General features: G+C 49.4%; 2 protein-coding genes and 2 non-coding genes across 7 annotated transcripts in view; 2 read left to right on the forward strand and 2 right to left on the reverse strand.

Annotated features, from left to right (window-relative positions):
- LOC122384056 (condensin complex subunit 1-like) overlaps positions 1-17,061 on the forward strand; it is a 39,051-nt gene extending 21,990 nt beyond the window's left edge. For 2 of the 3 annotated variants that reach the window (XM_043371032.1, XM_043371031.1), the window contains 10 exons: positions 7,960-8,232; positions 12,175-12,305; positions 12,863-12,989; positions 13,367-13,494; positions 13,735-13,874; positions 14,301-14,433; positions 15,260-15,394; positions 15,685-15,796; positions 15,971-16,121; positions 16,346-17,061. In XM_043371032.1, the coding sequence (XP_043226967.1) occupies positions 7,960-8,232; positions 12,175-12,305; positions 12,863-12,989; positions 13,367-13,494; positions 13,735-13,874; positions 14,301-14,433; positions 15,260-15,394; positions 15,685-15,796; positions 15,971-16,121; positions 16,346-16,728 (1,713 nt within the window). In that variant the 3' untranslated portion in view covers positions 16,729-17,061. The remainder of the gene's footprint in view (positions 1-7,959; positions 8,233-12,174; positions 12,306-12,862; positions 12,990-13,366; positions 13,495-13,734; positions 13,875-14,300; positions 14,434-15,259; positions 15,395-15,684; positions 15,797-15,970; positions 16,122-16,345) is intronic. The other variant, XM_043371034.1, reaches the window with a different exon arrangement.
- On the forward strand, positions 11,674-11,745 carry Trnaq-cug. Its single transcript has one exon. It is a non-coding gene; the product is annotated as a tRNA-Gln (tRNA).
- Positions 12,027-12,098, reverse strand: Trnaq-cug. Its single transcript has one exon. It is a non-coding gene; the product is annotated as a tRNA-Gln (tRNA).
- A 283-nt stretch (positions 17,062-17,344) lies between the features above and the next one.
- On the reverse strand, positions 17,345-26,383 carry LOC122384057 (spermatogenesis associated 6-like protein). Of its 2 annotated transcripts, none has more exons than XM_043371036.1 (8): positions 26,142-26,383; positions 23,572-23,709; positions 22,964-23,182; positions 22,434-22,568; positions 20,479-20,734; positions 19,995-20,122; positions 19,617-19,684; positions 17,345-19,128 (listed from the first exon to the last, which is right to left on the reverse strand). In XM_043371036.1, the coding sequence occupies exons 1-8, from the start codon at positions 26,187-26,189 to the stop codon at positions 18,978-18,980; spliced, it is 1,143 nt and encodes a 380-aa protein (XP_043226971.1). In that variant the 5' UTR covers positions 26,190-26,383; the 3' UTR covers positions 17,345-18,977. The 2 variants fall into 2 exon arrangements, with proteins under 2 accessions (XP_043226971.1, XP_043226970.1); XM_043371035.1 differs by having other exon boundaries at positions 20,479-20,815.
- Between the last annotated feature and the right edge of the window lie 1,148 nt (positions 26,384-27,531).

Consider the following 27,531-nt stretch of genomic DNA (forward strand, 5'->3'; position numbering starts at 1 on the left):
CGTTCTCGAGATCTGGAAGCGTCACCCTGCCCGTGCGCACGTGCAGCGGCACCCCAACCGTGACACACAGAAATGTATTACCCGGCGGTTGCCTACCCCCATGCCATGTATCAGCGCAATCGGCAAAATAACTACAGAGTTATTAGACTTGCTACCGAACTGACACCTCTTCGCTTTGCACGTGGCACGTGCATTAGGGGTCACACATACGCATCGAGAGTAGCACACTACGTGTGAGAAAGGAAGAAGCTATCTTACTCAAAAGACCGCGAGTGAAGCGGTCAAGCGGTTGTGGAGATATAACCTTTGCAAAGGCGCCCCCACAACGGCCGACTGCTAATATTCAGCAATAATCAGTGTCGCGTCCGCACATGGGAGGTATCCCCGTCACCTGTTCGTATACTCTAATGTGGTTGGGTTCAAGTCACAGTCGAGCCCTGATTTTTTACAGCTTTTCTTAAAAACGGCACATCGTGCAGTGACGTTCTATGCATCAGTGGAGAGAGCATCAGAACATGTATATTATATTAACTTTTCACCTATATATCTTACTAATGATAAAAGTTTTAGAGGAATAAAGATGCTCCCATTGACTTTTCATGTTAAAAATTTTCAATTTCAAACGAACTTTATTAGAAAAAACGATTTCTGCCAGCTTAACGAAGCATACCAGCATGTACTACGCTCTTTCCTGTACAAGCTATAAGAGTTTGGGCAAATTCTATCTCTAAAATTTTGTACAATGAACGAATGAAAATGTCTCTGCAAAGTCTCGGCATCGCCGTCCATTGACTTAACATGGGACACAGCAAAATTCCAACTTTGATCTCGTGCAAAGACACGTTCCGAGATTCTGAGGGGTATACAGCGCACACTGGCGTGTACCCAAACGTGTTTGCCATAAAATGCTGGGAAGAAAACCACCTCTTCCTTGGCTCGTTTTCCCGCCATTCGCGATTGCGCAAAAAGTGTTCAAAACCCCATTGACTTAACATGGGGAAAATGGAATCGCACGTGCCACGTGCCACGAGATTCTGGCGGGTATACGGCGCACACGGGCGTGTACCTGAACGTGTTTGCCATAAAATGTTGGGAAGAAAACCACCTCCTTCTTGGCTCGTTTTCCCGCTATTGGCGATCGCGCAAAAAGTGTCCAAAACCCCATTGACTTAACATGGGGAAAATGGAATCGCACGTGCCACGCGCAAAAGACTTTTTAGCGAGTGGCGACCGGTGCCATCAGGTAGATCGCCTCCGGGAGCCCATACACTGAACTTTTTACGAAGATTGTACATTTCGTCTAGGCTGCGACCAAGATGTCTCGATTCGCTGCCAGACTTGCAAAACATAGCCCGGAGACGGACCGCTCCGGTTGTTTTTCAATAGAAAAACACAATTCTAACGAATAGTGTTTGTCTTTTCAAACAACCTGCGGTTAAAAACACAATTCTAACGAATAGTGTTTGTCTTTTCAAACAACCTGCGGTTAGCCCAGCATCTGCGATGCTGGGCTCCGCATCGCGGGACCGCAGGTTGTTTGAGCAAGCACCTTTGTAAACGCAGCAAAAACGCCCGCCGCCAAACGAGAGGATGAGCCTTGCACGTGCAGACCGGAGTCGGTGTGCTACGGACTGACGTGCACGGCACCCTATTCGCCGATCTATAGCGGTGTGCCAAATTTGAGTGCAATCGACCCGGCCGTTTTCGAGATCTGGAAGCGACACCCTGCACGTGCGCACGTGCAGCCTGGGCCCCAATTGACTTGTGCACGGCACTCTATTCGCCGGTTTCTAGCGATGTACCAAATTTAATCTGAATCGGCCCAGCCGTTTCCAAGATCTGGAAGCGACCCCTACAGGTGCGCACGTGCAGCTGCACCCCAACCGCGGCACATAAAAATACATACTTACTGACTTGTGCACGGCACCCTACTAACCAGTCTCTAGTGGTATGCCAAATTTGAGCACAGTCGGTCCAGCCGTTCTTGAGATATGGAAGAGTCAGCCTGCACGTGCGCACGTGCAAACTGGGTCCCATCTGACTTGTGCACGGCACCCTACTCGCCGAGCCCTAACGGTGTGCCAACTTTGATCACAATCGGCCCAGCCGTTCTCGAGATCTGGAATCGTCACCCTGCCCGTGCGCACGTGCAGCGGCACCCCAACCGTGACACATGGAAATGCATCGCCTGGAAAGTGTCTACCTCCTTGCCAAGTTTTAGCGCAATCGGCCCAGTAATTACCGAGCTATTGCGCTTATTACAAAACAGGCACCTCTTGGCTTTGCACGTGGAACGTGCGTTAGGGGTCACCCATATGCATCGAGAGTAGCACACTATATGAAAGAAGGGAAAAAGCTACCTCACACAAAAAACCGTAAGTGTATCAGCCCAGTGGTTGCCGAGATATAAGTCGTACAAAAACGTCCCCAGACTCCCCACGGCGGCCGGCCGCTATTTAGCAGTAAAATCGTGTCGCATCCTTCTATGGGAGGTATCCCCGTCACCTGTTCGTATACTGTCTGAGCAAAGGCCATACGTTACGGTCCAAACTCCATAGTAAGGCGGACATACGAATTTACGAGAGTTTAGCGACGAAATGATTCACTTAATTGTTAAGTAATGGGTACCAGGCCATAAATTTTCTCTAGCATCTCACCGTAGATGCAGTAAAAAGTGCTTTACTTTTCAATGTATATAAAGACTTGCTCAGCTCAATCAGTTTACTCTGTATTGGCTCAAGCCGTATCATGCGAGCGCAATACAAACTAGAGCACCAGACAGCGCAGTGCTCCCCAACTCACTGCTCGCCCAGTCCACCCGGGCCGCCGCCACGACGGCCCCCCGCAAGTAGGCATCCCGCACTGCACCGACAGCCGCGGGCGACCAGCTGACCGGCCAGCTGACCGGCCAGCAGCCGGCGGGCGGCAAGCCGCGGATGGCCGACCCGCCGGCGCGGCGAGGGAGGAGAGGGAGGCAGCTGAAAGACCCGACTACAAACATATATACCAAAGAAACATTACATGTAATCATCGATAACGCGACATAAATCTGCTTTATTGGGGTTAGCGGTGTAGTCTGTGATGCCATCACAATGAAAATAGCCTAGTTTTGTAGAGCATCAAATTCTGATTCCATAACGACTCTCGCTAGTCCATTTTCAATTGTAAATAAGCCTTTTATTGCGATGCAAAGTCAAAACTAAGCCCGAAATGGTGCCGACGGCGGCCGGTCCCCCGATGGTCCCCCATACCATAGATGGTAAACAGGTTAGTTCACATTCCCGCCGCTATGCTGGCGGCGGCGGCGCCACCTGTCCTCGTGTCCGCCTGGCACCGTAACGATAGAGGTCTGAGCTCAAATCTCGGTAATGTCGTGGTTTTTTACGAAATTTCTCAAAAACGGCAGCACGTGCAATAACGTTGTATATATCATTGGAAAGAGCATCAAAAGTTGTATAAAATATCAACTTTTGACTTAAACATATCTTAAACGTAAAAAGTTATTAAGCAGCAAAGACGCTCCCATTGACTTTCCATGTTAAAATTTTTTCATTTTTAAACGAGCTTCAAAAGAGCAAACGAATTCTGACAGCTTAACGAAGCATAACAACATGTTCTATGGTCTTTTCTCAACAAGTCCTGAAAGTTAAAGCAAAATCGTATCATATAATTTTGTACAATGAGCGAATGAAAATGTCTCTGCAAAAACGCCCATTGACTTAACATGGGGAGCGAAAAAAGTTCAACTTCAAACTCGTGCAACTCAAGTTAACGAATTCTGACGGGTATACGGCGCACACTGGCGTGTACCAGAACGTGTTTGCCATAAAATGCTGGGAAGAAAACCACCTCCTTCTTGGCTCGTTTTCCCGCCATTGGCGATCGCGCAAAAAGTGTCCAAAACCCCGTTGACTTAACATGGGGAAAATGCAATTGCACGTGGCACGCGCAATGATTTTTGTTGCGAGTAGCGACCGGTACCATCAGGTAGATCACCTGCAAAAGTCTATATCCTGAAGTTTTTACGATCCTAGACGCAAAACTCTAGGCTGCGACCAAGTTGCCCCAATTCGCTGCCAGACTTGCAAAACATAGCCCGGAGAAGGACCGCTCCGGTTGTTTTTCAATAGAAAAACACAATTCTAACGAATAGTGTTTGTCTTTTCAAACAACCTGCGGTTAGCCCAGCATCTGCGATGCTGGGCTCCGCATCGCGGGACCGCAGGTTGTTTGAGCAAGCACCTTTGTAAACGCAGCAAAAACGCCCGCCGCCAAACGAGAGGATGAGCCTTGCACGTGCAGACCGGAGTCGGTGTGCTACGGACTGACGTGCACGGCACCCTATTCGCCGATCTATAGCGGTGTGCCAAATTTGAGTGCAATCGACCCGGCCGTTTTCGAGATCTGGAAGCGACACCCTGCACGTGCGCACGTGCAGCCTGGGCCCCAATTGACTTGTGCACGGCACTCTATTCGCCGGTTTCTAGCGATGTACCAAATTTAATCTGAATCGGCCCAGCCGTTTCCAAGATCTGGAAGCGACCCCTACAGGTGCGCACGTGCAGCTGCACCCCAACCGCGGCACATAAAAATACATACTTACTGACTTGTGCACGGCACCCTACTAACCAGTCTCTAGTGGTATGCCAAATTTGAGCACAGTCGGTCCAGCCGTTCTTGAGATATGGAAGAGTCAGCCTGCACGTGCGCACGTGCAAACTGGGTCCCATCTGACTTGTGCACGGCACCCTACTCGCCGAGCCCTAACGGTGTGCCAACTTTGATCACAATCGGCCCAGCCGTTCTCGAGATCTGGAATCGTCACCCTGCCCGTGCGCACGTGCAGCGGCACCCCAACCGTGACACATGGAAATGCATCGCCTGGAAAGTGTCTACCTCCTTGCCAAGTTTTAGCGCAATCGGCCCAGTAATTACCGAGCTATTGCGCTTATTACAAAACAGGCACCTCTTGGCTTTGCACGTGGAACGTGCGTTAGGGGTCACCCATATGCATCGAGAGTAGCACACTATATGAAAGAAGGGAAAAAGCTACCTCACACAAAAAACCGTAAGTGTATCAGCCCAGTGGTTGCCGAGATATAAGTCGTACAAAAACGTCCCCAGACTCCCCACGGCGGCCGGCCGCTATTTAGCAGTAAAATCGTGTCGCATCCTTCTATGGGAGGTATCCCCGTCACCTGTTCGTATACTGTCTGAGCAAAGGCCATACGTTACGGTCCAAACTCCATAGTAAGGCGGACATACGAATTTACGAGAGTTTAGCGACGAAATGATTCACTTAATTGTTAAGTAATGGGTACCAGGCCATAAATTTTCTCTAGCATCTCACCGTAGATGCAGTAAAAAGTGCTTTACTTTTCAATGTATATAAAGACTTGCTCAGCTCAATCAGTTTACTCTGTATTGGCTCAAGCCGTATCATGCGAGCGCAATACAAACTAGAGCACCAGACAGCGCAGTGCTCCCCAACTCACTGCTCGCCCAGTCCACCCGGGCCGCCGCCACGACGGCCCCCCGCAAGTAGGCATCCCGCACTGCACCGACAGCCGCGGGCGACCAGCTGACCGGCCAGCTGACCGGCCAGCAGCCGGCGGGCGGCAAGCCGCGGATGGCCGACCCGCCGGCGCGGCGAGGGAGGAGAGGGAGGCAGCTGAAAGACCCGACTACAAACATATATACCAAAGAAACATTACATGTAATCATCGATAACGCGACATAAATCTGCTTTATTGGGGTTAGCGGTGTAGTCTGTGATGCCATCACAATGAAAATAGCCTAGTTTTGTAGAGCATCAAATTCTGATTCCATAACGACTCTCGCTAGTCCATTTTCAATTGTAAATAAGCCTTTTATTGCGATGCAAAGTCAAAACTAAGCCCGAAATGGTGCCGACGGCGGCCGGTCCCCCGATGGTCCCCCATACCATAGATGGTAAACAGGTTAGTTCACATTCCCGCCGCTATGCTGGCGGCGGCGGCGCCACCTGTCCTCGTGTCCGCCTGGCACCGTAACGATAGAGGTCTGAGCTCAAATCTCGGTAATGTCGTGGTTTTTTACGAAATTTCTCAAAAACGGCAGCACGTGCAATAACGTTGTATATATCATTGGAAAGAGCATCAAAAGTTGTATAAAATATCAACTTTTGACTTAAACATATCTTAAACGTAAAAAGTTATTAAGCAGCAAAGACGCTCCCATTGACTTTCCATGTTAAAATTTTTTCATTTTTAAACGAGCTTCAAAAGAGCAAACGAATTCTGACAGCTTAACGAAGCATAACAACATGTTCTATGGTCTTTTCTCAACAAGTCCTGAAAGTTAAAGCAAAATCGTATCATATAATTTTGTACAATGAGCGAATGAAAATGTCTCTGCAAAAACGCCCATTGACTTAACATGGGGAGCGAAAAAAGTTCAACTTCAAACTCGTGCAACTCAAGTTAACGAATTCTGACGGGTATACGGCGCACACTGGCGTGTACCAGAACGTGTTTGCCATAAAATGCTGGGAAGAAAACCACCTCCTTCTTGGCTCGTTTTCCCGCCATTGGCGATCGCGCAAAAAGTGTCCAAAACCCCGTTGACTTAACATGGGGAAAATGCAATTGCACGTGGCACGCGCAATGATTTTTGTTGCGAGTAGCGACCGGTACCATCAGGTAGATCACCTGCAAAAGTCTATATCCTGAAGTTTTTACGATCCTAGACGCAAAACTCTAGGCTGCGACCAAGTTGCCCCAATTCGCTGCCAGACTTGCAAAACATAGCCCGGAGAAGGACCGCTCCGGTTGTTTTTCAATAGAAAAACACAATTCTAACGAATAGTGTTTGTCTTTTCAAACAACCTGCGGTTACCGTTGCCATCAGGTATATCGCCTCCGGGAGCCCATACACTGAACTTTTTACGAAGATTGTACATTTCGTCTAGGCTGCGACCAAGATGTCTCGATTCGCTGCCAGACTTGCAAAACATAGCCCGGACAACGACCGCTCCGGTTGTTTTTCAATAGAAAAACACAATTCTAACGAATAGTGTTTGTCTTTTCAAACAACCTGCGGTTAAAAACACAATTCTAACGAATAGTGTTTGTCTTTTCAAACAACCTGCGGTTACTACCGAAGGCCTTATGTACTACCGTCTCTCCGACCTGTCCCCAGCTGCTCTGACCGTCTCCCTTCTTCCCGGCCCGAGCCATCTGACCGTCCCCCTCTCTGCCCCTCCCCAGCTGTCGGACCGTCTCCCCTCTGTCCGTCCCCAGCCATCTGACCTTCCCCCTCTGTCCGTCCCCAGCTGTCTGACCGTCTCCCCGGCCCGTCCCCAGCTGTCTGACCGTCTCCCGCTGCCCGTCCGCAGCTGTATTACCGTCTCCCTTCTCCCCGGCTCCAGCTGTATAACTCGCCCTTCCTCTGCCCCTCCCCAGCTGTCTGACCGTCTCCCCTCTCTGCCCGTCCCCAGCTGTCTGACCGTCTCCCCTCTCTGCCCGTCCCCAGCTGTGTGACCGTCTCCCCTCTCTGCCCGTCCCCAGCTGTGTGACCGTCCCCCTCTGTCCGTCCCCAGCTGTGACCGTTTCCCTCTGCCCCTCCCCAGCTGTGTGACCGTCTCCCCGGTCCGTCCCCAGCTGTGACCGGACCGTCTCCTCGGTCCGTCCCCAGCTATATAACTCATCTCTCTATCCGTCCCCAACTGTGACCGTCCCCCTCTGCCCGTCCCCAGCTGTCGGACCGTCCCCTCTTGTCCGTCCCCAGCTATTTAACTCGTCTCCCCTCTGCCCGTCCCCAACTGTATTACCGTCCCCCTCTGTCCGTCCCCAGCTGTCTGACCGTACCCCTCTGGCGCGTCCCCAGCTGTATCACCGTCTCCCCGGCCCGTCCCCAGCTGTATTACCGTCTCAATTCCGTCCGTCCCCAGCTGTGACCATCTCCTCCGCCCGTCCCCAGCTGTCGGACCGACCCGACTCGCTGATGGAGTCTCTGCTGCGCCGTCTGAACGCAGCGGTAGTGGGCGCCGGCAGTGCTCAGATGGCCCGCTGGCTATCGGTGGTCGGTCATACGGCCATCTGCCACCTCACCTACCTCGACGTGTACGTGTTTACCGAGCTGAAGCGGCGGAATAGGATCAGAGAGGAGGCGGCCGGCAGGAAGACAAGCCAGCGCGGCTCGCAGGAGACGCCCGGATCGGCCAGCGGCACGCCGGTGCACGCCCGGCGCAGGGTGAGTGCTGGGAGGGGAGGGCAGGACGAGTATAGGTATGTGGGGTGGTGGGATGGTAATGTGGTAGTAGGAGACGCGCAGGCATCGGTAGGATTGTGATTGCAGGATTGCAAAATCCGGATTGCATTCCTTTTTGGTGGATTGCACCTGGATTTGAAATCCATTCCAAAAAACAGGATTTGATTGCGGATTGGATTGCATCGTACTTCCAATTTTTGCAATCCAATCCGGATTTCGTGTTTTGGTATTTGATTAGTGCTTTGAAATGGTTTGTTGCGATTGAAAATTATGAGATCGGCTTCATCGGCTTAATGTACTTCGCTATCAAGGGCTTAACATCGAAACTTGAAATAATTTAAACGCTTTTAATTTAAACGCTCAAAATAATATACGCTGATGAACTACAAAGGAAGGGCAAAATTACGTATTTGAGGGCGAGTTTTAAAAAATATAAAACACTGGTTGGGTAGAGGTTTAACCTTCGCCCCAGTGGGGGGGGGGGCATATGTTACCACCCTGTCGCGTTTTTGGCGTGTGAATAAAAAACCGCGGCGCGTAGCGCCGCGCCGCTTGGGGTAGCTTTTAGTACATCAATTTTGGACAATGTGTGAAATTTTTTACCCCAGGTCATGTCAGGTCAGGTCACCAGGTCAAGTTAACTGACCAAGCCTAAAATAAAGTTTGCAATCATGTGCAGCCTGCAGTGTTTGTCAGAAAGGTTTTAAACTTCGTGGATTGCATGCTGTTATGGGCGCCTACAATTTGTATATCTCGGATTTTTATATCCGTGACCTAAGGTCAGGTCAGTGGCGTGACCTTTCCATTACAAGTCAATGGAGAAAAATGAAAATGCCTCTAGATCAGTGTGTACGCATAGGAACAGTCCAAATATTTCAGAATCACAATGATTTAGTCCACTCGTGATGACCAAGGTGTCATTTTTGCTGATAGCCTCTACAAAGGTCATCCGAGGTCACTTGAGGCTACAAACAGATTTTTTGCCAATAACTCGCGATTGGAAAGAGATAGAACGCTGGGGATGGTCTCATTGTGTTTGCCTTGTTGAGACGCATCGACTGATATGCAACATGACCTTTTCCGGTAAGGTCATGACCTTGACCTGAGGTCAAATTTTCAAGTTGACCTTTCAAGGTCAAATTATAGTTCATTCGACGCGTCTTGGCGAGGGGAACACGATTCTGGCAATAGAAATGTCGTGGCTTTTTGTAGTCGAAAGTTATTGTCGAAAAACACTTTTCGTAAAAACAGCTATTTTTGGAGTTTTTGCCCTCTGGAGGCTAAACCGTTGACCTGAGGTCAATATTGATAATGACTTTGTCAAAAGCAGAGTTCAAAAGCTATCGATTGCTCTTTCATGCGTTTTTCTAGCTACCATAGTTCCTGAGATAGCGGCATGTTTTCTGAAATATATAATGACAATTTGCAAATTTTGACCTTTGATGACCTCTGGAGACCCCAATATTGCTCTAAGGTGAAAAATGACTGAAATACTTTCAAACGTACGCATTGAGAGCTATCGGCTGCTTTTTACCGCGTCTTTCTAGCCCTCTTAGTTTTTGAGTTAGAGGTGGGTGGTAACATATGCCCCCCCCCCTCACTAGGGCGAAGTTGGCTGAGACCGCCACTGGGGCGCGGGTTAAATGTGGGGGTGTTTGAGGCAAAAAATATTTCCCATAAAATACCTGTGCCTTAGCCCGCGCCCTGGTGGGGTCTGTTTATAACGCGACCTGGTGGGGGGGGGGGCTATTTTTTGCCCCCCCCCCTCGTATCTCCGAAACTACTGGACGGATCCGCGAAATTCAAACGGCGTTGAAAGGCCTGTCAAATTTGTCGAAGGAAACCAAATTTCATTGACCTCGGGGTCACCGATGACGTCACAGGTCAGGTCAAAGATGAAATGTTTCACCGTTCACGGGTCTTCTAGGGAATGCGCTATAACACCGAGGAAAACGCATTTTGTCGAGAATCAGCGATAGGGCGTCAGTTGCCTAGTAGATATGTTGCTATTAGAGGTCACTGACAATACCAAGTCAGGTCACAGGTCAGGTCACCAAGGGTCACGGGTCAGGTCACATGAGCCCAACTTTACTTAGGTTGTGTGATGCATGTTTTATGGCCAATTTTTCATTTCCAACTCAATGGTGTTGGTTATAAGACTATCAGGTGCGGCTTAGGTCACTTTCTGGTGAAGTGCAGGTCAAGGTCAGGTCAAGGTCAGGCCAAAAAAGGTCAAATTTTAAAGTTGATAGTTTTGCATAAAATGGGTATTGATTCGATGCAGCTCATCACGGGGAGTCTAATGGTGGTCTTTGTTTTGCGCTACGGGGTCTAGAATTGCTGAAAATTGAGTTTAAAAATTTGACGTCATCAATTTTGAACAGTTTTTTCGCTATAACTCCGCTAAAAAAAGAGGTATCAATCTCAAATTTGGTATGTGGATGGAAGGCGGTAAGGACTATCACATATATTCCGGTTTTTGCGAAATTCAAAAATCTTTTTGGATTTTTCGATTATTATATCCAAAAAATTATTTTTTGATTTTTGGGGGTCAAAATCCAAAAATTTCAAAAATCCGAGATAGTAGTTTTGTAGCCCTGTTTATTCTACAGCTTTTATGTCTTTATCATTTTTCTGTATTTGCAAAGGTATAGGCCTGACAGCTCTTCCCGCGAAACCCTTTTTTGGGTCGAAAACGGCAGAACATGACGTCACTCTGACGTCATTTCCGGCCAACCTATCATAGCCTTTGGAAAATTTTTTGGTCAAATGTGTAAAATTGATGTCCGGGAGGGTACTGAAAGTTTGGTGACGATCGGCGCAGCGGTTCTGGAGATATATCGAAAAGTCTGGAGGGGGGGCAAAAAATAGCCCCCCCCCCCCCACCAGGTCGCGGGTTAGATAGGAATTACTCGCAAGACTAGGTACTAGAAATGGGTGATTTGGGGATGGAGGCACGGCCCTATGCCCCCCTCCCTCCCCCAGATCCACTAGTGCACATAATAATACAACAGGATTGCAAAAAAAGGATTGCGGATTTGATCACAATCCAAGTGAAAAAAGGGGATTGCGGGTAGGAATGCAATCCACTTCGGCACTAGGAATGTGGATTGGGAATGCAATCCTTTCAAAAAGGATTTTGCCGATGCCTGGAGACGCGTCTGATGCGTAAAGTTGGAATGGTGTGTTATGATGGGTAGGCGCGAGTTGCGCTCAAATCGGACCGGTTCTGGCCGATTCGTCGGCGCTGCAGACGTAGATAGCTCCCTGGTCAAATTACTTTTGCAGGCACTGCAGTCTGCAACAGTGCTCTGCTGGGATATTCATTTTAGGCTAAACGTCACAGGTATTGACGGATGAAAGTGCGGGCTCATTATCAGACGGCTCGTTTTTCACGGAGGCTGCTGTCGCGTGTACTTCACCGGCCCCGTGGTGTAACGGTTAGCACTCAGGACTCTGAATCCTGCGATCCGAGTTCAAATCTCGGCGGGACCTCGAGTGTTTTGACCGCTGCAGGGTCATACAAGTGGTGCCTGAGCAGTGAGCACTGAGCAGTGAGCACTGTGGAACTGTGGAAGGCAAGATGGGTGGCTTTGCAACATGCATTACATATACAAGCTAAGAGTATTTCTGCACGCTCTGTTCTGTCGTTCAGCATATCTGTATATTATCAGAATCATTTAGGGATGACCGGCATCATGCTTCTTGCTGTGAATAGTGATATGCGAGAGTTTTTTTCGTGTCTCTCCCTTATCTTCAAAAATCAAAAGGCATCGAGGTCCCGCCGAGATTTGAACTCGGATCGCAGGATTCAGAGTCCTGAGTGCTAACCGTTACACCACGGGGCCGGCGATCCTACTTGGAGGCACCTTTTCAACCGAAAATTGTGGGATGGCTCAGTTCCCCCTCCCTCTGCTCCTCCAGCTCTCGCAGGACGGGGACGAGGAGGACGAGGAGCTGATGGGAGCGGCCGCCAACGACACGGAGGCCGAGTTTATCAGCAGTCTGTGCGAAAACCACGTGGTGAACGGCGACGGACTGCTGGCCGCCTACGTGTGAGTGCGGGCAGACTGGGACGGGCTGGGCTGGGGTCTGACGGCCTACCTAACACGGGGTCTGGCGGCCTACGTGTTAGTGTGGGCTGGCCAACATTGGAGCCTGGCCGCCTACCTGACAGGGTCTGGCCCCCTGCTTGTAAGTGTGGGCCGGCCTACACGGGTCTGGCGGCCTACCGGGCAGGGTCTGGCCGCTTACGTGTGAGTGCGGCAGAGCGGACGGGGCGGTAAATGGTGACGGCTGTGCTCAAAATGGTTCTCAAGTAATGGTTGACTGTTACTGCTGAGTGCTTATGTTGTTGGTCTTTGGTTGTTGTTGGATGGTGGTTTTAGACCACTTTTCCTCATAGGTAAATTCTATTTGTTGACAGACAAATCGTTGCGATTTAATGACAGTCGATCCCCATTTTTCTGCATGTTTACCTTCCCCAGACATTGACATCGAATCCAAATGAACTCCTATTCAGTTCCTCAATTTTGTGCACAGCTGATATTACAGTGGGCATCCCTCTGAGACTTCTTGGGCTAGTTTGACACCGCTCCCGGTGCTCTCCCAGGCCGCTGCTGGTGGAGATAAACAGCGAGCCGGAGCGGTTCCAGCACCGAAACGTGCGCCGGGCCGCCGCGCTGGCGCTCTCCAAGTTCATGCTGGTCTCCTCTGTGGTCTGTGAGGAACACCTGCAGGTGAGAAGGCCGGTCCTGGTGGTGGTGGTGGTGGGTCTGGTGCAGTTTATTGTAATCACATTTTGTCGGCTAACATATCCGCCGAATGATTTCACAGTGGACGTATTCAGTGGGCGCAAAATGAGCTTTGTACTAGTTTGTAGTCTGTTTGCCCTAAAGCCCTATAAACAAAGAAACGGCAGTGGTTCGATTGAATGTGTTCCGTACTGAAATGTTTTACGTTTGAAGTGCGTAATAACGCATAACATGTCTCCAATATCGAGTCACGCTTTCTCTGTGTGGTGCGTTTCAAGTCCAATTTGGCTGCTTCCGCTAATAAAATTCCTTTTTATCGATGGTCATTTCTCTCTGGTTATGACCGCGTCGTTCCCGTTCAGCTGCTGTTCACGGTGCTGGAGCGCTCCAACGACGACATCATCCGCTCCAACACGCTGGTGGCGCTGGGCGACATGCTGTTCCGCTTCCCCAACCTCGTCGAACCGTGGACGCCCAACATCTACGCCAGGTGAGCTGTCCGCATGCCCGGCCTCGCTACGCCAAGTGAGCTGTCCACAGTTCGCCTGTGAGCCGCTTTAGATGATGGTTTGGTGTATGGGCCTTACTGGCCATCTGCCTGGTGACTGATTGGTGCAATGTGTGACCTGTGCCGCACGAGATGTCTGTAAGACGCCCCAATGCGTTTCCCTCCCTGCCAACCTTCCAATGTACCCGTCTGTGACACTCGTGTGTGACCTCTGCCCGGCAGACTGCGGGACGACTCGGTACGGGTGCGACGGACCACGCTGACCGTGCTTACCCATCTGATCCTCAATGACATGGTCAAGGTCAAAGGTCAGATCTCCGAGGTGGCCGAGCGGCTCGTCGACTCGGAGGAGACACTGCGAGGTGAGTCGGACGGGTGAAACAGACAGACACGGATGGATGGATGGATGGGGCTGACGGACGGAATAGTGGGTGGCCCGGCGGGCGGATTTGTGGGGGATCATGGGATAGTGAGTGTGAACGGATGGAGGGTGAAATAGACGGACAGACAGGAAAGTTGAACAGACGGATAGATTGAAGAGACGTACGGACGGGCATCCGGATTGAGTGCGATCGATGAATGCCGAGCTACGGTGTCCTTGCGTGTGATGTTTTGATATTCAGCTGAAAAACCGTTTTTTATTAAATCACTATTTTCGAATTCGAGCATCCTACTGGGATAAATGTTCGGTGGCGTCTGGGAGTCTAACTCCTACCTGACGATGTCTATCCATCCCGGCACTCACCTGATCCCCCCCCCCCCCCACCTGTGTCCGTGCCTTGTTTCAGTGATGGCGAAGGAGTTTTTCAGCGAGCTGGCGCACAAGGGTAACGCGCTGTACAACGTGCTACCAGACATCGTGTCGCGTCTCTCCGATCCGGAGGTCGGCCTGCCGGAGGACGATTTCCGCACCGTCCTGCAGTGAGTACTGTTGGAGGAACGCTCCGAGGAGCAGCCTGGTGCTATCCAAGCCGGGTTAGGATGATTGTAGCTTACTCGACTAATCCGTTAAAGGGACCCTCCCACCTTAACATTAGATTTGAGTTGAGATAGCCAAAATGTGGTCCCTGGCTCACAATTACCGGTTTCGGCACTCACAACATCGAGAAATGCCTTAAATCGGAAATATTGAATTTCAAAATTGCAGCATTTTGATTCAGAGGGGCTAATGCTTAGGAATACCCCTCTGAATGTGTGACGTCAGCGCAAATATCTAACGATTTTTAAATGTTTGACTAAAACGTTTTGTAGCACGCGGTGGTATATGCTATTTGCGCGCAACATCTGCCGCAAACGCCGCACTTCTAAAATAAAGTCGCTAGAAACAGCGGAGATCCCAAAAAAGTAAACAAAAGTAAAAGTCTAATATCTTGAAAACCGGTGAATATTTTTCGGTGAAATTTGGTAGATATTCGTTTTCGCTCTTTCTGAACCGAGCGACATCACTTTCATGCCAATTCATAAACTTTTTTGAAGGTGGGAGGGTCCCTTTAATGTGATGCTGTTGTAACTTTTAGGAATGTGCCCATGGTCAGTTTTCTAGCGCGTTTGTAGCTTTGGGTTTGGCGATGTAACAGCCGTTGATGAAATTCTAGCTGACGTTTTCGAACGATGAGTTACAAATGTCCACGAAAAAACGATTCGCTGTTCGAAAATCGCTGTCGCTGAATCGTCGAATTCGCTCGTCGCTCAGCCAGCGCCTCTGATGCCAAGTCCGGCGTCTGACCGTGTCCCCCCTCTGCGGCAGGTTCGTGCTCGGGCTGATCCAGAAGGACCGCCAGCTGGAGTCCCTGGTGGAGAAACTGTGCCACCGTCTGCGGGCGGCGGCCGAGCCCCGCCAGTGGCGCGACCTCGCCTTCTGCCTGTCACTCATCAACTTCAGGTCAGACGATCAGTTGGTTCTGAAGACCGTTGCACATATGTAAATGGCACATGCGTAAACAAGTAAACGACACGCATGCTGTCCGTCGATGGCTAGGATAGATAGTTTGCTTTTGTCACTAATGCCGTCGATGAACAAAAAATACAACACCGCTGTTTTTGTTCATCGTGTTGTTCATTAGTTATGAATTAGACTCGACTGTGTGCTGGATCTATCGTTTCTCCGGTGAAGTTTAACCTCGTTGCCTGTTCTGCATTTGACCTGTGACTTATTGATTTCCACCATTGCAGTGATCGGTGTGTGAAGAAACTTCTGGAGAACTTCTCGTGTTTCGCCGAAAATCTCCACGAAAAGGACGTTTTCGACTGCTTTAGCAAGATCGGAAACGACGCCAAGCAGGGGGTAAGCAGAATGTAAACTTGGATGACTGGAGTTATGAATGACATGAACGCTTTGAACGTTTATGTAATGTAGACTTTGGGCGCGAGGTTATTGCTTGTCCCTCTGACATCGAAAGTTCGCCCGACGTCGCGGCTCACACCCTCTAGCCGTCTGACCTATAACTCTCCCCTCCAGTCCAAGTCGGGCGAGGCACGCGCTACCTGCGAGGAGTTCGAGACCCGACTGAAGGAGGCACGAGATAAGGCCGTGGAGGACGACAACGCGGCCACGGGCGCCAACCGAGCGGCGGCCAAGAAACAGGCCGCAGCAGCCGCCAAAGCAGCGCGTGAGTGCCCGGAGGCTTCACTGGCAGATCACGAGATATTGGATTATTGGGTCCTCAGGGTTGTTTTTCCGTTACTTTACGGCACGTGATAGTTTGATGTAGAACGTTGGGCCAATCTTGTGATGGCTTGATGTTTGACGTCAATAAGTGATTACGGCAGCTGAGTTGTGGTGTGATGGTAGGTGGTAGCACTGCTATAACAAGTTCTCCGTGTGTTTCTGCAGGCGCTGAGAAGGCGGCCAACATGCCTGCGGACCTGACGCCGCGCCGGTCGGCGTTGAGCGCCAGCCGACAGCGGGCCACGCGCCGCAGGACGGCCTCGTCGAGCGACGGAGGGTCCTCCGCGGAGGAGGAGGAGGCCGAGGAAGAGGAGGAGGAGGTTTCCCCCGCGGCGCGGCGGGCCGCCGCCAGCTCCGGGGAGGACGCAGAAGAGGAAGAGAAGGAAGAAGAGAATAGAGAGGAGAAGGGAGAAGAATCAGAAGAAGAGAAGCCCCGCCCGGCCGGCCGGTCGGCCCGCGGCGGCCGCTCGACTCGAAAGCAGTCGAAGCAGCCGGCGGAGAGCGGCAGACCGGCGCGACAGGCGCGCAGCACTCGCTCCCGACGCTGATAGTTGTACAGAGTCGCCTGCGCTCGGACCAGCCTTCCGCGCCACTGTCTGTGTCTTCTCCTCGCGTCTTCCATAGGGACTGAGGTCTGTGGGGTATGCCGCTGTTATTCTCTAGTGCTGATAGATCTATGCTTAGCGAGCCGGTGAACGATGGACATTTTTCCGAGCAAATGTTTCACGTTCTGATTCTCTAGTGCTTGAAGGTAGTTCTCCGCGCCGGTAGTGGTTTATTTCAGTGTTTGATGGCGCCATGTCACGAACTCGGTAAGCGCTGTAAGGTTTCACGAATGCGTGAGACCTTTCGTTTCTCGCTGGGATAGTTATGTTAGCGTGGCGGATGTGAGCGCTAATCCATTTAAAACTGCCTTCATATTTCATGTCATCACAAAATACATCAAATAGAATGTCACACCATGACTGTAGTTTGGACCGGTAGATCGCGTGTAGTTGTCCAGATCTCAGGCTCGATTAGGGGCTCTTGAAGGAAGTCCTAAGTAACTCAGTATTGTAGCAAGATAATTCCTTACGACAAGGCACTGGCACCCGTCACGGTAGTCAGGCTTTTCATGTGTCAGGACATTCGGGAAATGACACCCATCGGCAGAGAATTCCGAGCCCAGTTTCGTGCAGATTTATTGTTCTTCCACATTGGTGTTCAAGTCTCAGTTCATGCAGTAATCGCACAACATGTAAACGGGCGTGTGCGTGGTGCCAGCTCATAAAATTAAACAACGACGTAACAATGGCATCGCATGTGACTAAAACGGTGACTAGAAGGTCGAGCAACCTATGCGGTACCTACGCGGGAACTCTGAGCTAATTTCGTCACAATTGCTACACTTTTTGTTATTAAACGAGGTATGTGCCAGAAACGTGGTACTGACAAAATGAAAACGTCCTCTTGATTAGGCCCTACCTGTAGCTTGGGAGGAGCGTGCTCCATGATTTTTCTCCATGATTTAAAACTGAATAGGCAGGTGGACGACGAATAAAATCCCACAACAGCACAAATAATAAATGTCACACGGTTCGACTCACTACGCATCGCTCTCGAAACATGTCGCATAATTCGAATAATGGCTGGTAAAATATCAGACGGCAACAACCAATCGTCATACTAGGACTAAATAATATAACAATACAAATGTATAATGATGCAAAAATGTATGCAGATGACTCGTAAGAACACGCATGTTATGCGTGGATCGTAGATTTTCTAACCAATAACGCATGGACTAGAAATATTGAACCGGAATCAATGTTACACATCATTTTAATTGGAACTAGTCAGAATACAGGCATATCAAACATATATAAAAAGGTCTCGTAATGGAATATCGCATCGCATGGATCAATTCGTGTAAAGTCGAGGATCGTAAAACGTATCGTTACCTCTCGTCCAATCGCGGCGTCAGCCCTAAATCGCTCTAAAAGCACAAACTTACACGTTAGCGTACGGGAAGCCGGCACAAGACGTCTCTAGCCGTTATTACGCTACACACGACGCCCTATCTCCCCTAGAGCACTGACTAGCCAATACCAGACCTGCGTACAGGCGAGCTAGACACCGACCCGGATGGACGGAACAGCGGACGGACCGGTCTCGAACTCAACAACTTCCATCGCAACTACCAGCCAGCGGGCAACGCTTATGACTTTAACCACGTCCTACCAACTGCGTGCAATGCACAGCTATCTAACCAATGCAAGCGCAATCCACTAGCATGCAACAATGCAGATCTAAAACCAATCTAAACCTGCAGTAGGTAAAGACATGGATGTCTCGTTCCTCTGTTGATATGTGGGAAGGACCAGTGCCGCACCCCGCCCGTCCCTCGGAATCGGGCAGCTATGGAGCCTTCGTCTGGATAGACGGGCCTGACTGGCGTCATGGCGGTACCTACTGGCAGTGAGAGCTATGGAGGACCGGGCTGGCCGAGGACAGCCGCTGAAGAGACGGTCCGGGTGGCTACGTTGCGGCCGGACTGAGACGGGAGACTACTAGTCCAGCCGGAGATCGGGTCCTCAGTCGTGAGGAGATCCTGGCGCCGATGGTATCAACCTTCCTCTGGCGTGGGCTCAGCCAAACCTCCGTCCTGTCTCGCCGGTCACCGGCGTCAGCTCCAGGCAGTTCACCGGACCCAGACGGACCTTCCCCTACCGACGGCTGTCTAGCTTGCTCAGTCCTCCAGCCAGCAGCGGCAGTCGAGCCGGCAGCAGCGGCGGCACAGCCGGCGATGGCGCCGAAGTCAGGAGGCCAGTGCCTCGCGACGGGCGCGCCGGGCCGCCTGCAGGTAGAGCCGCCGGTACAGCTGCTCCATGTTCTGGTAGTAGGCCTGGCGCTGACTGGTGCAGCCGACTGGTGGAGGAGGGTCCAGCCACGGTCGGCCCGCCGAGCTGCTGGAGAGGGGGCGCAGGGAGAGTAGGTTAGCGCGAGTTTAAATGTGATGCAGGGTAGATGGATAGACGGGTACCCCTGGGAGCATGATTTTGGAGTTCCATTTTGAGGACCTTCCCAATGTGACATATAAGTGCATGTATGGCCTAAACTTCCCAATCATGTTTCGTGCTTCGCTGACTATGCCCGAAAATGCGACAATTGCTGACCCAGCCTGCACTGTTAGTGGCACAAAGGTAATCCATGGCCGATACAAGGCATACCGACGCACACTCTCTGAGCCCTGTCCCAAATTGAAAACTGATGATTTAGTGTCCAATTACGTATTCGATGTCAAAAGTAAAACTAACGGCCTACCGCGAGACCCACCACCGTTCTTACTTGTCCCCTGTCTCCCGTGAGATAAACCATCGCTCTCCCATCTCCCGTAAGACAGATCACCAATCTCTCCCCCGTCTTCAATAAGTGTCATCGTTCGCTCCAGCCTCACCTGTCGTCGGAGCTGCAGTCGGAGTCGTGCAGCCACCGGCTCGAATAGCGCGGGGCTGGCGCCGTCACCTGGCCAACAGTGAACACAGACGTCAGCCAACACAGCTCAGCGCCGGAGACTGGCAATTTCAGCACATTAGCTACACTTTACCCTACAGGCTGTAACTCAGAGCCCGTCACAAACTTTGGCGAATCACGACACGGTCACTAGCTCATACAGAATATGTTACTATCAACTGTGAGTCTGTGACAAATGTTCGCGATACTACCTCAGCGTGACTAAACAACCCATAGCGTGGCCTCCCTGTCCACTCAAGGGATGGCCTCCCTGTTCACTCAAGGGCCGGGCTCCCTTCAGCCGCGTCTGAGCGACACGTACTGGGCAGTAGCAATTGCAGCAGTCCAGGTGATGGTGACCGGGGTAGTTTCGGCCAAAGTAGCGCCGGTACGCCTCACAGACGGCACAGCGGTGGTGGGTGGTGTAGGCGCCGCATACGTAACACCAGTCTGGAGGAGAGGAGAGCCGGTCAGAAGAGTCTCAGGGGGCATCGTATCGAGGAAAGACGCGACAAACGTGGAGGGTTCCGGAAGTGGTTAGTTCACTTCGACAAACGAGAGCTGCGTCAATGAAGTGAAGTGTTCCCTGTTCAATAGCAGGTAGGTCGTAATCGATGGTGATAATACGATCATTGCGTCATTCTTTTCAGAAGCAGCGATGTGTGAAAATATGTAGGCTAGCACTTAAATATATTCGTGTCAAAGTCTCGTCATCTTTTATAGCGTAGCGCCCGGTTACATTGACGTTATCATTCCCCGCGCCAGGCCGTTCCCGATCCCACTGTTCTCGTCCGCAGGTGCCGTACCTGACGGCATGTGGAGCTCGCTGCGGTCGGTGACGGCTCCCACCCCTGCTCCGGTGGTGTCAGGCCTCTCCAGGGAACGGGAGCGCTGCCGGGAGCCGGTGGCGGCCGGCGCGCGGGACGCCCGCTCGGCACTAGCACTGCGCGGCCGCTGTGCGCAGGCGCAGTGGCAGTGGCGGCCGCGGCCGGTGCCGGCCAGCGCGCCCAGGCTGCGCGAGCGCGGCAGGGCCGGCGGCCGGCGGCCGGACGGAGCGCCCGGCTGCCGACCCAGCAGAGCCGTGTCAGCGCGCCGCCAAACGAACGGCGGCCGGCGCGGCGTCGGCGGCGACTGCGGGGCTGCCTGCGGCGCGCCATCCACCGTCAGACACGGACACACAGACAGACAGGCGGCTCAGGAGACTCTGTACGGAGTCTGTACGGAGTACGGACTAACTACAGGTCCCAGTCAGCCGGCCTGGCCACACAGTCCTGACTACAGTAGCTGGAACCGGGCTAGGTCAACTGGTGTCCCGGTACCTGACGAGGGGCTGCAGCTACAGACAGCCGGCACTGAAGCTGTCCCAACAGCCAGTACACCCACTCAAAATCGCTTACGAGTTGGGGAAAATGGACAAATGAAAACTGTACAGAATATCTACAAAATGCGACTCACAATGGAATGACTCACCAAACATGATAACCAGAGCTCTTGATTATTAATAAAATGATCAAATGCCAATAAATATATGGCAACGTATATCTTATAGAGAGGAAGTTCCTTCATATTATACGATATGCATAGGAAAAAGAGGACATGCCTTGCTGTAAAAGCCCATACTTACTATGGGTATAACAACACTGGTCGCTCACAGCGACGCTGTCCGGCTTCAAATCCCCAAACCCAGTCCAAATGTCAAAATTACCGGACCTATAAAACGTGAAGCAAGGCCATGGCATCCCAAGAATTGAAACTACGTCCTACGATGCAGAATATTTACATATTTCATGCATGCACCTCTATTATACATAGCACACCACCAGAATTAAAACGATAAATAATGTAACATTATCTATCGCACGTTCCGTTTTCCGTTGTTAGAACATGTTACATTGTACTGTTCACAAAACACTAGGGTTCTGGGAAATGGTACTAAACACTAAAATGTACATGAAACATACACCCTTTGTCGAGTGTTGCATATTTTATCTCTACCATTAAACATTTGCACACAACAAAATATCCAGCTGGAGCGCTGCTGCAATATTTGCGGGGCGTAATCGAAACAAGTTTCGGCATTGATGTACCGCCAACGGCACCAAATCGTTATCAAAAATAATATTTTGAGAATCTATGAATAAAATAAGGCCGCTGCGGAATTATATCGCCGTCGGGTCAGCGGGACAGGCCGACCCGGCCGCCGGTGGGGCCGGGGATCGATCGGTGACCTAGTGACAGCTACGGGACGCGCCGGGACCGGGCGCCGGCGCCCGCCGGGACACGAGAATCACCGGCCCGGCACGCACAGCAATCAGACCGACACGCAGCGCGCCGCTGCCGGCAAAACAACCGGACCGACAGACACCCGACAGACACGGACAGAACCGAGGGAGCCGGTCAGGCGGGCGGTCCGGGATCGGGTGGAACGGCAGGTACATACAACAGACGCAGGACGGAGCAGGGGCAGGGGTGGTGCAAAACGGGAAGGGACACGGTGGGATGGACGAAGATGGTATATCATTGACTAGGTACGGAGTGGGATGAAGGGAGGAGGAGCAAAAATGGTGGAGAGAAAGCAGGACGATACGGGATAGGCATGAGAATAAAAAACGCAATATTACCCCCGAACAAATTGGAGCCGATTGGAATAAATGGATTCACGATACACTTAGCTGAATATATTCACAAACAACTATCTGAAAAGTACGAACGAGTCGAACAAACGTCGACATAGAGCGGACCATCAGCGGGTCCTCGTTACCTTAACGACGGCGCCGTCGCTGCGCCCGGGGCTGGTGCGTCGTGTCGCCCTACGAGCCGGAGAGCGGCACATGGACGTGCGGACCTCCTTGGCGGTCGTCTTGGTGGACACCTCCAGTCGCGGAGACAGCGAGCCCTGGCAGAGGAGACAATAGTGATGTTCAGCACTGGGTACAACGGAGTTAGGAGAAATGAGAGAAAACCTGACATCGACAGCGAGAGCGCTCACAGAGGGCTGAGAAGAGAATTCTTGCAGAGGAAAGGCACAGCAGCGTTGGTCATTTGTATATGTTTATTCTTAAGTATCCACCAACCATTCGGTCATTTATTCATAAAAAGAATGCTAGTAGGAAATCCAAGTGAACGAATGAACGCCGAAACATAGCATTTTCCGAGAACACCCCTGCCAATATCATAATATTCATCAGCTTGCATCATCCATGTCACTATCTCACGAAGAAAATATGTCTACTTCAACATCAGCTGATGGGTAAAGAAGCAGCCGCCACCGCCCGGGCGCGCTGCACTGACCGGAAAGTGTACGGTGGGCTCCATGAGCAGGTCCAGATCTGCCCCCGAGTACTGGGGCGTGGTGGTGATGTTGGGGAACAGGAACTCGCGCGCGGACGTCTCGAACGAGGCCAGCACCGTGTCCGGCTGGAGTGGCGCGCGCTGCACCAGCTCGATGTAGACCACCTCGCGGTCCAGGATGTCATCCAGCTCAGCCAGCTGGAACACGTGACTGAACACCTGCCCGGCAGAGGAGGAGAGGGTGAAAGCATTCATTGTTTGTTTATTGGGGCTTTAGGGCGCGTTAGGTACAAGTTCATTTTGTGCCCATAGAGAGAATGGTCAGAAGCAGAGAACACCTTCTATGAAGATTGAAGATGGTACAAACCAGCCATAACCCATCAATTAAAGTTTTGTGCTGTTCATGGATGATCAGAAAAACAGCGAATAAACAAGACTTAAGTTTGCTGACACAGATGACTGATGCAACTCAGCTTCGTGAACTTGGAACTGTTGCTGTTATACTGACTATTTATTTTCCTACCTATACTCACTTATCTTTGACAAACACAAGACCCTCAAGAAAATTTGGAGATACTAATGCTATGGCTGCTTAGTTCTTTTCTTACCTTTTCTATAATGAATTTTTCGTGAAACATCAGTGGGAAGACTGGCGCTGCTTCTCGAGTCTGTATGTGGTGGCCCAGTATGCAGATACTGAGATATGTTGTTCCCCTGCTGGAAAGCCATACTCCAGGGCAAGAAACCTGCAAAACAGCATCTTAAAATCAAGCTTCAGCCTCTCCTGAGTCCTGACACATATAGAAGCTTTTAAGTTTTCTACAGATGAGAATGAATAGTGACTTATTAGGAAAAACAGAAGCCTTAGAGTGCAATGTAACCACCAGCAGTCAATTCCAAGCAGTATAGATGAAAAAGCTGTGAATGAGTTGTACCAATGGATGAGTACCAATGCAATACCAGTCAGCTCTTTGGTGATGGGGAATGTCCTAAACCAAAGTAATTTCAGAGTGGTGAATAGGTATCATCTATGTTTCAAATGGTCTCTCACAGCCAGTGTTTCATATGTGACTTTTATGTGTCCAGGACTTCTAAGGTCAGCTGAGCTCACCTGAGATCCATCTGAACTTTGTCATTTAGCCAGTGAAAAGTCAGCATTTGACATGTTTTGACATGACAAACATGCCTGCCTACCTCTCATGGATAGCTGCAATGGTTAGCTCATTTTTCCACAAGGCTCTATATAACTTAGGGGTAAGATCATTCTTTTGATAACAACAAAGGTAAGGTCAAGCGCAAAGGGGATAGTATGCTGATGAACTGCCCCCCCCCCCCCCCCCCCCCGGTGCCATTAAAGGATGCAGAACAGCAAAGCCAGCAAGGTTTCAGTTTAGGAATGTTAGACAAGGGATGTCTAATCATCTGTAGTCTAACAAACCTAAGAAAGAATGGATTCAAAGTGCAATGGCTCTTAAGGCATATGCATAATGCATCTATCTATACTGAGAATACATATTTTCTCTCACAGCTTTTCACACAAATTTCTCTGAACCATCCATTTCAAGTGTTAAAAACATGTGGTAAGTGATTCAGGTGCTTTAACTCTTAGGTTTGTCAGACTATAGGCACCATGACTAGCTAATATTGTTTGTCCTGCCATATGACTAAGTAGGTACCTTTTTATTGCTAAAAAATACTGCACACAAATTTCATCCAGTGCCATCCAACTCGCACCCAGAAGAGCATATGCTGGGTGTGAGTGTGATATCCCCTCTTGGGTGGTGTTGCACACTCTGGATGGCAATTTTATTTTGTAAAATACTGTCAGAATATTCTGCTCAGCAGCCGAATGTGGCAATAACTTAAAATCTTAATGTTAACTGATTTCACAAGAAAATCACTACAATACACCATACTGTAAATGTTTCCCAACTACGCTGTAGGGTGGTAACCTTGGTGGTAACTCACCAGCTCAGACCATTGCATCTCCCATTACATCCTCACAAGGAAGAAACATGCCATGCTTAAATCGCTGGTATTTATATACTTTAGGTCCGCAAAAGATACGGATATATAAAAGACGTTCACAAGACACTCTAAGATCTCCTGATTTCATTTCTGATACTTATTCCTTCTAGAAACGAATTTAAAAGCAACAGCACACTATTTAGTATTTACCGTCACTGCCAACCTCCAGCTCTCATCTCCGACCGGAACTGCGCAGTGCGCGCGTCAAAAGACCGTCCAAGGTTGAGCGAATTTATGAATGATACGAAGTTGTAAGGAAAATGACGTCATAAGAATGAGCGAATTTAAAGATGATACAAAATTGTAAGGAAAGTGACGTCAAAATAATCGTGGCGAAGCAGTGCAGTGCCGAAGGCACTGCCTTAGGAGAGATTACAGGCAATGGTAAGTCAAATATTTTTAGGTTAAGTGGTTGTGTATAAGTGGTTGTGTATCTGATGCATAACCGCTTAACCTAAAAATATTTGACTTACCATTGCTTGCAATCTATTCCTGCAAGTAACTTTTTCCTTATCCCCCGGTAGGCAAACATCAGTAGGTCAGGTTAGGTAAGGTTTGATTATGTTGTGACCATTTTTTGATGTTTCATTGGCTTATGACGTCATTTTCATAACGTTGAAAATCAAATGAATATCCACATAATTTATTATTCAAAAGGGCAATGTTGTACGCTTCATTTTCTTCGCAGGCGTGGTTTTTCTTCGGTGTATTTATGCAGTGCGGGGTGGGTTTTTGGTTTTTTTTACATTTTTGATGCATTTCAACATCATATCTGAATTCAGGACATCAAATAAGGTAAGAATGTGAATTTTTCTTGTTAAAAAAAGGTTTGCGGACGTAAAGTAAATATTTACCAAATCGCTTGGTGTCCACGTTAAGTACCTACTATCAAAACAATCAATATTACACAAATCTGTCATGCCATTCTGTGGCAGAATATTCTACTGTGACGTCATACTTCAGAAGCTCCGCCCACTGTTCTTTACTGTGCATGTGTCTTGGAATAATATTCCATAATATTTTGTGGTGAAACAGGCCTCTGTATTGCTACGAAGCATGGCTGGCTGAGTCCTAAAGACAAGAAACTTGCCAGTAAAATCATCCATCACTGTCTGACACAAAATAAAAGCATGCAATATGGCATACTAACCGCCTGAATGTCCAAGGTAATCTCCAACTTCTGCGACCTCCTTTGCATTATCTAACTTGGACAAACACATTTACATTTCTTCCATCACGCACAAAAAGCTGTGAGTGATCATGATATTGATATACAGCCCACAAGCAACCCACTTATTCCAGTCCAACAACGAATGAAACAAAGAAAAGATTAACCAATAATTAACCAAAAATAAGCCGACATAAAACAGCCAAATTCCTTCTGACGAGCCAGTAATGGCAGGCCCATGTCACTCCACTTTTGATGACATCATAAGGGGGCCTCAGGACAATAATGGCGCGGTGCGCCACAATCGCTTCCAAGCTACTTGCCAACAGTTGCCATTTTTGAAAATATTATTTTGAAATAAAGTTACAAGTAATAAAAATATTGTAATAAAGTTGTTGATTAAATCGATACCATATATAAAAACGTACTGAAAAATGATTTATCCATAGTAAAAACATAAGCTCGATGCGCTTTTACGTTGCTTTCCTGCAACTGCAGAGGATTTTTAAATCGTCTATATCTTCAAAACCGGCCATTTCTTAGCATATTGCTGCTCTTTTTTATGGCTAGAAAATTAGTTGGACTTTCTAATGACATCATTGGTTGAGCGATGTATGTAGAGTGTCACCGACAATCTTCAAATGAAGTTAGTCATTTTTACGTTGTAAAGGAATGGAGTACCCCTTGCGAGCATCAGGGGTGACGTCACTCAGGATCTGTCTCTGATTGGTCGGCGGGGAGTGACTGTACCTTCTATAGATGGCCTTGGTTGTGCCCCCCAAGCTGTGTGTGTGTGCAGGCCCATGTCACTCCACTTTTGATGACATCATAAGGGGGCCTAAGGACAATAATGGCGCGGTGCGCCACAATCGCTTTAAAGCTACTTGCCAACAGTTGCCATCTTTGAAAATATTATTTTGAAATAAAGTTACAAGTAATAAAAATATTGTAATAAAGTTGTTGATTAAATCGATACCATATCTAAAAACTTACTGAAAAATGATTTATTCATAGTAAAAATATAAGCTAGATGCGTTTTTACGTTGCTTTCCTGCAACTGCAGAGGATTTTTAAATCGTCTATATCTTCAAAACCGGCCATTTCTTAGCATATTGCTGCTCTTTTTTATCGCTAGAAAATTAGTTGGACTTTCCAATGACATCAACGGTTGAGAGATATGTGTAGAGTGTCACCAACAATCTTCAAACGAAGTTAGTCATTTTTACGTTGTAAAGGAATGGAGCACCCCTTGCGAGCATCAGGGGTGACGTCACTCAGGATCTGTCTCTGATTGGTCGGCGGGAGAGTGACTGTACCTTCTATAGATGGCCTTGAGTAATGGTAATGTACGGCTCTCTCTATCGTCTGGATA

The sequence above is a fragment of the Amphibalanus amphitrite genome, unplaced genomic scaffold, assembly GCF_019059575.1.
Source record: "Amphibalanus amphitrite isolate SeventyFive unplaced genomic scaffold, NRLGWU_Aamphi_draft 000180F_arrow, whole genome shotgun sequence".
Taxonomy (NCBI): domain Eukaryota; kingdom Metazoa; phylum Arthropoda; class Thecostraca; order Balanomorpha; family Balanidae; genus Amphibalanus; species Amphibalanus amphitrite.

What these genes read in the sequence shown, in the direction of transcription:
- LOC122384057 (XM_043371035.1), bottom strand. Translation starts at nt 26,189, where the DNA reads ATGCAAAGGAGGTCGCAGAAGTTGGAGATTACCTTGGACATTCAGGCG. An exon ending in AAAAATTCATTATAGAAAAG is followed by an intron (nt 23,183 to 23,571) that starts GTAAGAAAAGAA and finishes TCTGCCGGGCAG; the next exon opens with GTGTTCAGTCACGTGTTCCA. An exon ending in CGAGCTCCACATGCCGTCAG is followed by an intron (nt 20,123 to 20,478) that starts GTACGGCACCTG and finishes CCTCTCCTCCAG; the next exon opens with ACTGGTGTTACGTATGCGGC.